The sequence below is a fragment of the Bombyx mori genome, chromosome 19, assembly GCF_030269925.1.
Source record: "Bombyx mori chromosome 19, ASM3026992v2".
NCBI classification, from domain to species: domain Eukaryota; kingdom Metazoa; phylum Arthropoda; class Insecta; order Lepidoptera; family Bombycidae; genus Bombyx; species Bombyx mori.
In genome coordinates this window covers 1904540-1914491 of record NC_085125.1, presented here as the reverse complement: position 1 = coordinate 1914491, position 9952 = coordinate 1904540, and the positions used below count along the sequence as shown (strand labels likewise).

At 40.2% G+C, this 9952-nt stretch overlaps 1 protein-coding gene across 1 annotated transcript; it reads left to right on the top strand.

Annotated features, from left to right (window-relative positions):
• The first annotated feature begins 1251 nt into the window (after positions 1–1251).
• LOC105841738 (3-ketoacyl-CoA thiolase, mitochondrial) lies at positions 1252–9633 on the top strand. Its single transcript, XM_012691065.4, has 8 exons — positions 1252–1628; positions 4617–4783; positions 4870–5004; positions 5863–6127; positions 6530–6705; positions 7421–7621; positions 7849–8003; positions 9223–9633. The coding sequence occupies exons 1-8, from the start codon at positions 1607–1609 to the stop codon at positions 9302–9304; spliced, it is 1203 nt and encodes a 400-aa protein (XP_012546519.1). The 5' UTR covers positions 1252–1606; the 3' UTR covers positions 9305–9633.
• The last annotated feature ends 319 nt before the right edge of the window (positions 9634–9952 follow it).

The following is a 9952-nucleotide window of genomic DNA, read 5'->3' as shown; positions in this document are numbered from 1 at the left end:
TTAGGCGGTGGACAGCGGGCGTCAAAGTACAACGGCATTTCAAAATATTGAAAAAAATCCAAGACCCGTCTTTAAGCATGATAATATGATATATACGAGATTTGCCAAAAATACCTATACTTAGATAAGGTTATCAACAGGGGCAGGATTTATGAATGCTATTGGGTACCCGGGACCCGACGACGCCGCGACGTATTATTTACAATGGATGTTCAACTATTAAAAAACATACTTTTGTGTTGTCCAGCTGGAGCACTAGGTATGAATACTCCAGAGGGTCCCACAAACAAGTTCGAAAAGAAATGGTAGCGAGCGAGGTGCGGATGTATTCTCGTGTGTATGCTTCGGTGGTTGCGGGTGAACTGTAGGGATGTAAGCCGGTTCGAAGAAAACCGGAGAAAAGCCGGTTTTTATACATACCGATAAACACCGGTTTTTATTTAAGAATACCGGTTTTTAATTACGCGTTACATTCACAGTTCACACCAGTGCTACCAGATCAAATATACAAGCTACCTAAAAAAAACCGTGTTTCAGACTCAAATTACCGTGCATTACATTTAAAAACTACAGTGCAATAACCACAATATGGTTGGTATACTTTTAGCGTACTAAATGAGGACCGTGACCCAAATATCCACATATCTGCACCCAACACTCAGAAATGGCTTTCGCCAACCAGAGCACATGTTGTGTGCAAAAGAGATGGTGCGTCGTGAACTGGGAAATCTTAAAGAATTTTCAACTCTCGCTTTATCATCGGAACAGCCAGAAGAAACCACAAACAATTTTAAAAATCCTGGTATTCTGGATTTTTTGCATTCGCGAAAACTGGATATTCCGAACGCCACGACGGCCGCAGTGAATATAGTGCGAATGTATATTGAGACTGAAGCCGCCACAGGAAACCACCGAAATTGCTGGCACTTTTTGAATCAGCAATACTCATTTAAGGCCTTTAAACAAAATAACATTTAAATACCTATTAGTCCCAGCAACTTCTGTGCCTTCCGAACGTATGTTTTCGACGTCGGGGTACGTGCTATCATCCAGAAGGAGCAGGCTTATGGATGACGCAGTGGACCAACTATGCTTCTTGCATCAAAATTTTGATTTAATACAATAGTATTAAATCAAAAACAAAAAGCTTTTTATTATTGGATAATATAAATATGATCATTAAAAGCCTATATAAAATATGCTCACCCAATTAATTGTATGAAGAAAACTTCGTTTGTTGTTGTTGACATTTCAATGTTTTTAATTGAGTTTCAATTAAATTTACCCTATTCAAATAGCTGAAGAAGCTTTTTGTTATGATACATATTCTTTCCAAATTTTAAACTTTAATTGGCTCGCGTGTAATGTTGCAAAAATGAAATGCTATTCACAAAGATTTGACTTTGATTTTGGTACCAAACATTTTTGGGAACGAGCAAATTAGGAAATATAAGTATAGCAACAATCAGATTTTGAGGAGGCTACCTCCCATTGCTACACTCAATACGTGATATGACGATAACGAAGAAACGAATTAAAAACACAATTCAGTCGTGTGGCCGGTCGACGCGCCAGTGCACGCGTACGTTCAACTGTTAACTCCAAAATGGCCGTCGCTGTCAACAAAGGTAAGAATGTTTACAAACTTTTGAATTAGGTCATTAAAAGTATTAAAACAATTACTACGTTGTATCATCTCTCATAGATTCGTCGCCATGCCCCCGCGAGGGTGCACGAGGATCTGTGATTAAATACGAACTAACTAATACACTAAAGCTAAGCGTCCACAGGTCGGTATCGTACGCATCGGACGCATCGCATTTAACGGATCGTAGTATTCTTTGTATAGAAAGTCATATAAGTGCGTCCACTGATCGGCATTGTACGGATCGCACATCGGCAATGCCGACACCGATGCTCCGAGAGGCAACTTTTGAGATGCGTGCCGATGAGGTCATACGGAATGCCGACATCGAACCCAATTCTTAAAGTGGCTACCCCACCAATTCACGTTGTCCAGGATAACAAATTAAAATCGGGTGAGCCATGAAGAAGCTCAGCAATCTATGCTCCGATTCTTCAAGACCCGGATAACGCCGCCAATTTGCTAGATGAAATAGGACAATATGTTCACTGGTTCGTAATTGTACAATCCAAGGACTACAATATAGACCAGAGAGCTACACAAACAACTCTTTATGAAAATATATGACGTGTTCCTTCTGAATTGATCACGTTTGAAACGGCAAGATTTATCTAGTTTAATATAATATAGACAATATTATGTATATTGTAACATAAAGAACCAGAACAAACACGAAACAAAGTGTTGAATAAATGTTTAGCCTACTATCTGATGATTGAAGAATCAACTGGTTTTTTAATCCTTAGTTCGCAAGTGCAGTATACTCGTATAGTAACTTATCTAGTTTCATTTCCATTTCAATATATCAATATTCGCATTGGTATTTTTATCTTCATATTACATAGCGATAAGATATATCAGGTTTTTGTAGGATTAAGTTGTTAAAAATACGTCGATCAAAGTTCAAAGGAGAGTGTAAATAATAGTGGAAAGTGTGCACTGTGTTGGAAAGGCTACAGATTTCTCTACTAATCTCTTGTTACATAGAGATCAATGTTAGCATAATATATGTTGCAGCATAAGACTGGCCGTGTAAGATCGACTCGAATCAATAATCGAGTACTTAAGAGTTTCTCGCATTTATAAATATTTTGTTATGAAACCGCATTATTAACACCATCGTCGGATGGGGGCGAATTGGGTGATCGAGTTCAGAGAAATATTGAGTACACAAAACACGTTGGTTGTCTTAGAACAATTTAGAAAATTTCTCTTGACATTAGCAAACGAAAACGAATGACAGTTCTTAGGATAGAGGCACCGCTCTTCAAGAAGGCCGGTTGATAATTGTGATGGTGTCTACGCGCCTCCATCGGCTAGGCTCTGTCGTAGCACGAAGTTAGCCGAACTCCAGACTTTGAAGTCGTCGTGGCCTAAAGGACAAGACGTCCGGTGCATTCGTGTCGAGCGATGCACCGGTGTTCGAATCCCGCTGGCGGGTACCAATTTTTCTAATGAAATACGTACTCAGCAAATGTTCACGATTGACTTCCACGGTGAAGGAATAACATCGTGCAATAAAAATCAAACCCGCAAAATTATAATTTGCGTAATTACTGGTGGTAGGACCTCTTGTGAGTCCGCACGGGTAGGTACCACCGCCCCGCCTATTTCTGCCGTGAAGCAGTAATGCGTTTCGGTTTGAAGGGTGGGGTAGCCGTTGTGACTATACTGAGACCTTAGAACTATATCTCAAGCTGTGTGGCGCATTTACGTTGTAGATGTCTATGGGCTCCAGTAACCACTTAACACCAGGTGGGCTGTGAGCTCGTCCACACATCTAAGCAATAAAAAAAAACTAAAAAAAAAACTCCGACGACATCGCGATCGTGTTGTCACCTCTCGGGAATCTTGCCACGCTTCGTTTTGCTACCAAACTAATGACCGTCTCCGACACATATATACGTATATGTATATATATTTTTTCCCCTACTAATTCGCTGGTAGCCTAAGGGGCTATTCCAGTTATGCCATAGAAGGGAGGTAAGCTCACGAGGCTCAACTTAAAATAATTGCTAATAGTAGCTTTAGCAAGAGCAGTGTATGCAAAATCTAGCGTCGGATCGGAATCGCGACCCACTGAGAAAATCCGGCGAGAAACGAAGTGGGTTGTGTCTATGGGTTAGTTCGCTCGTTTCGTAATCGACGATTTCGACGAGAATAATGACCGGTGATTCAAGACCCTGAAAGCACCATATTCGCATGTTCGAATAACCTAAATAGAGTATTCATATATTGACAGCACTCGGGTGCCGACTCGATAACACACAATCTGTACGACGAGATATGGTTGTGCTTTCTACTGTTCATGCAAGTTGCTATGTAAACATATTATCGATAGAAACAGCTCTTTAGCCTTGAAAGAGTGGCACTATTGAAATACTGGAATTCAGTAAAGCGGTCGAGTACTAAACGCATACCCGATCCGGTGGACCGAATGGTAAACAGTCGACGTCGCCCTAAACACGTCATTACGGATCCTCCCGATCCATTAACGGTGCTTTTAGGTAGGTACCTCAAGCACCGGTCACCGTCCTCGCCGAAACTGTCGCTTGCGGCGAAGGGCTCGACGAGTGAATTAACACATAGACATAGCCCACTGAGTTTCTCGCCGAAACTTTTCGGTGGGTCGCGTTTCCGACCCGGTGTAGATTCTGCGAAGCACTGCTCTTGCTAGGGCCAGTGTTAACAACACTCCCGGTTTGAGCCCCATGAGCTCACCTACACGTTAAGGAGAAGCTAAAATAGCCTCTCAAGGCTATCAGTGTAGGTAGGAGGGAAAAAAAAGTACTGGACGCTGTATTCGAATATTTCATTGATGTTCTTGATTCGAATACTAATTCGATACTTTTCGTTATGACTAACTATTCCAGAATGTGCTTGTCTTTTGGATGTAGATATATGTGATGTCTTTTTTTTTGGTGTATTAAAAGTTGTATTTTTTCTTTTTTTTTTGCATTGAATACACCAGGCATCTTCATAGTCGCGGCGAAGAGGACCCCGTTCGGAAAAATGGGGGGTCTGTTGAAAGACATTCATCCATCCGACTTACTAGCAGTCGCCGCTAAGGAGTCTTTCAAGGCCGGAAATGTTGCTCCTGCTTTGGTCGACACTGTCAACATTGGACAGGTTTATTCGGTAAGTAAATAGACCATTAAGTGTTTTTAAATTATTTTTTATAAAATATATCTCCATATAATATATCAAATAACTTAATATTTTAGCTAAGCGGAACATCAGACGGTGGTTTATCACCCCGTCACGCAGCCCTGAAATCAGGCGTGCCACAAGAAAAACCTGCACTGGGCGTCAACAGATTGTGTGGATCAGGATTCCAAGCTGTCATTAACAGTGCCCAAGTGAGTGAAAGAAATGATAGTTCATTGAAAAATGTTAAAACTCATTTCTTTATTATTGCTGCTTAATTTATGAAACACATGCAGACATTTGATAGCGGGCATCTTGTCCGATCTTTATTTTATTAGGCCAAATCGCGAATTCGGTCAGGTAGTAGATGCATTCACGATGTTGAGCTGTGAGGTCTGCGGAGACACTCGGGCAGTTCTTAGCAAATGTCAGTCCACCTAGCTGAGCCCGTGCTCGCCTAACTGGTCAGGTGTTAAAGAAGCTGGAAAGGCTTCTGGGCCGAAACCAATCCCATCATCCCAAAAATGAAAAAGAAAGGTTTGTTTCTTGTGAGATGGGCGAATCAATTAAGACAGTCACCATCATGAGCCCAGAGTCGTCCACTGCTGGGCATAGGTCTGTCCCAGTTTACACCACTGAGCCCGGTTCTCCTAATCCATTTCTTGTCCGCCTTCCTTCCTTCGCAATTCATCGCTCCTATTTGCCGTTGTGGCCTTCTAGATTATAATTGCCAGTCGCCGTCTATTCTGACTAAACAGTTTAATTTAATTATTTTGTTGTAACAGCTGTTTTATAATTAGGTACATTACGAAGACACTGCTGTTGTCTTTGAATATTTAATGCCACGCGTTTGGCATCCAAAAGCAGCCTTATTCTAAGACGTGTCGTGTCTTATAATCACTAACATTCAAGGTTTGGGGTCGTGAGTTAGTTTAGGTAATGTTTAATTTCATTTTATACAAGTAGATGCGAGACAAAGTCACTATATGATTATTAATATGTATTGTGGAATAATATAGAAATGGTATCAGCGCATTGAGAAGAATTATTGACTATGCTCCATTTTCCAGGATATTTTAACAGGTACGGCTCAGATTTCCTTAGCAGGTGGCACGGAGAACATGTCAGCAGTTCCGTTTGTCGTCAGGAACACCCGTTTCGGAGTACCTCTGGGCGTGAATATTCCCTTCGAAGATTCCCTCTCAGCGGGATCTCTGGACACATACTGCAACTACACTATGCCTCAAACTGCTGAAAATTTGGCTGAGAAATACGAACTCAAAAGGGGAGAAGTTGATCAGTTTTCGCTTCAATCCCAGCAGAGATGGAAAACAGGTTCGATTTTATTATTAAATAAATCGAGTTAATGAACACGCACATAATCTAGCTAACAATATACAAATGTGTAAGAAAAGCGTACGTAAATCCGAAAAAAGTACCGTAATGAAGTGTCAGAACGCTACATCGATAAAGCGGCGCGACATGAAAACCCTCTTATTGTGAGCGCCGTAAATTACTTATCTGACCGCGATGGAGCAACACAAAGTCACCGTCGCCCGAAACATGTTTTGTGGGATCCCCCGGATTCACTGTCGATGCTTTTCAAAAGTCTCTCAAGCACCGGCTGGTTCGCTCGTTAAAATTTTCGTCGTAATCGACGAGTTCGACGAGAGCGGCGATTTCTTTACATGCGCGATAAACCAAAACCGTAGAAATTTCACGAGGTGCACATTACAGCGCACGACAGCGGCGTCTTCAAGGCTGAGATGGCCCCGGTTACAGTCAAAGTGAAAAGGCAAGAAGTACTGGTGGACAGAGACGAGCATCCTAGACCGGAGACCAACACCGAATCGCTAAGTAAATTACCAGCGTTGTTCAGGAAGGGAGGAGTAGTGACGGCTGGAAATTCCTCGGTGAGTTTAGAGTTCTTGTGTTTACGCGCTATATTACAGGCGGACAGTCTTCCGTAATAACAAAAAACTGTTTCATCTGGAAATAAGAATCATAATCTAAGCTGAAAATTACGTGTTGATTTACGAAGAAGATTACTTACGAGGAAAATTGTCGAAAATGCTCGACGGTAAGATTTGTAATATACGATCATACGTACCTAATAACTGTTAATATATTTAGTGGACTATGACCACATCTGAGCATCTGATATGTGCCACTATTGCCTCTTTGAACTAGTCTGGGCTTGGGTTGGAGGTTCAGTCAAAGTCTTTTTTAAAGAGATTCAGTGTTTTGATGTATGATGACGATATACTATTTATCTACTCGAATGCAGGAGAAAATTCTGGCTCCATACTTGAATGCTTTTCTTACTGGTGGTAGGACCTCTTGTGAGTCCGTGCGCGTAGGTACCACCGCCCTGTCTATTTCTGCCATGAGGCAGTAATACGTTTCGGTTTGAAGGGTGGGACAGCCGTTCTAACTATACTTGAGACCTTAGAACTTATATCTCAAGGTGGGTGGCGGATTTACGTCGTAGATGACTATGAGCTCCAGTAACCACTTAATACCAGGTTGGCTGTGAGCTCGTCCACTCATCTTCGCAATGTTTCACTTCCTTAAATATAATTTAATAGAGTTCTTATGAACCTAAATTTGATTCGCATCACTTTCTAGGGCGTAAATGATGGTGCCGGTACTGTGATTCTCGCCAGCGAAGAAGCTGTCAAGCAACACGGTCTGACTCCACTGGTTCGTCTCCTCGGCTGGTCGTTTGTTGGTGTGGACCCCAGCATTATGGGTATAGGACCTGTTCCCGCCATCAACAATCTACTATCCGCCACTGGGCTTAAACTTGGCGATATTGACTTGGTAGAGGTGGGTACAGCGTGATTTACTGCTCGGATATGATCTCTGAATACAAATTAGTTGGGGGTCAAGTAGTTTTAGGTTATAAAAATCATCATAGTTACTCTGGGCAGAGCTATCGTGGTCATGTGAAATCCTTGTTTATTAAAAGTCTTGACAGCCGTTCTCCTTACCAGGTGGGCTGTGAGCTCGCCCACTCATAGATTTTGTGAATAATTGTTGCTTTTAAATTTCAGATTAATGAAGCGTTCGCCGCTCAGACTCTAGCTTGTATTAAAGAGCTAAACTTAGACGAAAGTAAATTAAATGTGAACGGAGGGGCCATCGCTATGGGACATCCTGTTGGCGCGTCTGGGGCCAGGATCACAGCTCATTTAGCTCATGAGCTCAGGTAAGCACACATCTCTAAAGTATGGTCGCTTTCTGTCATGACAACATAATAAAAAAAAACCTATTTGTTTTGCAACTGTGTTCTGTGATAAAGATTTGGACATCATACATACTGTTTCGCGCTGGGGTTCAGGATAAAACAAAATTCTACCAAATTAAAATCTATTAATTAAATGAAGCAAAAACTTTGTATCCCTTTTTACGAAAATTGCGCAGACGGAGGTGTTTGAAATTTTCCACACTTATAGAGAATATAGAGAAGAAGTGCACAATGCTAATATTTTTTTAAACTAATGCATAAAAGATACATAAAATCAATAAAATAAAATATAAATCAATAAAGAAAACATTACACACACTACATACCATGTATTTGACGCACACATGCATGCATACTATTTATTGTCAAACTTTTGTTCTTGACGTCTGTGGTCAAATTGAGAATAGATTAAATATTGTTTGTCTTTATTAATATTTTTTTATAGTGTAGTCTTGGCGAAATTTGTGATTATATAAGTATAAAATACAATCATAATAGTGTACAAACTTACAATTCCAATTAATTACAGTCGAATTTCGACTACTGCGGGACCTCTAGTTCTATTTAAGGCTTAAAACACTTAACGGACAGTTTAAAATTCTCAATTCACTTCTTCCGCTTCGCTTCAAGTGATCCGTCCGCTGTTTCGACTCGAGTAGTTCTGATTACTACCTGACTCGTGTCATCTTCGCAACGCCTTTATAGCCGATACGACATCCCTAGAATTAACGAGAACATTCTCGGCAAGGCCAGACATTTCGATATGTGTTATCGCTATTTGATGATAGATGGCGTTGCGATTCTCGAGAGTTCTCGATTTTTACGAGTTCTTTTGATATTCGTTGCTGCTATTCGACGATAGATGGCGTTACTCTTACCGGTGTAACAATACTATTGGCATGTATCTTCTGAAATAGACACATCTAACAACAACTGATTTACCGATTTTTCTTTTCTCGTTCCCACGATCAGTCAAGCGACTTTAGCAGAAATCAATGAATGCAGAGTGACCAACAAATTATTAGATTTGAATTTTTATTTATAGCCCCTTATATATAATAATATATATAACTTTTAAACTATATTATAAACACTTATATATACTTGTAAGGACTAAACTGCGAATAATTTTTATTACTAAATTTAATTACTTTAATACAAGCGTTTTATTTTGTTTCAGACGTCGTGGTTTGAAGAGAGGTATCGGCTCAGCATGCATTGGAGGAGGGCAAGGAATCGCTTTGCTACTCGAAACTATATAACCTAGTCAATTAGGTTAAGATTTGTCTGGCAGAGAAGAGCTATCTAACTTTAGCGAGCTCTGTCAGTGCGATATTGATTGTATGCAGCCATGCCCAGCTTGAACTGATATGACGAATTTACAAGCTCGTATTCAATGGCGATTATATTTTTGTATGTGTAATAATAATTTATAAATGTATTTTTTTTTATACATTTTTTGGACAATTACTTGTTTTAATGTTTTGTGGTTTCTTTTAAAATTGTAACTAACACAAAAATAGATTTTTTTCTTCTCCAGCGATATACAATTTGTAGACCTTAATAAAATTGTTATGATCTGTCAATTTAATTTAGTTTTTGGATTACACAACAGCTGCTGATAAGTTCCAAGTTTTAATGGCTTTAAAACGTTCAATAATAGCTGAAAAGTTTCCGCAGCGCACGCAGTGGAAGCTCATAAAAGGGAAAAAGAAAACCAGATTTTGAAACATTTTATTGGTGCTCCGCTTGTATTGGTCTTAGCGTGATGTTATATAGCCTTCCTTGATAAATGAGCTATCTAACACAGAGACTAGACTTTACTGGTGGTAGGACCACTTGTGAGTCCGCACGGGTAGGTACCACCACCCTGCCTATTTCTGCCGTGAAGCAGTAATGTGTTTCGGTTT

Coding starts and splice junctions, on each gene's coding strand:
- LOC105841738 (XM_012691065.4), top strand. CDS start 1,607: ATGGCCGTCGCTGTCAACAAAG. Junction 5,005..5,862: donor CTGTCATTAACAGTGCCCAA/GTGAGTGAAAGA, acceptor TCCATTTTCCAG/GATATTTTAACAGGTACGGC. Junction 6,706..7,420: donor TGACGGCTGGAAATTCCTCG/GTGAGTTTAGAG, acceptor ATCACTTTCTAG/GGCGTAAATGATGGTGCCGG.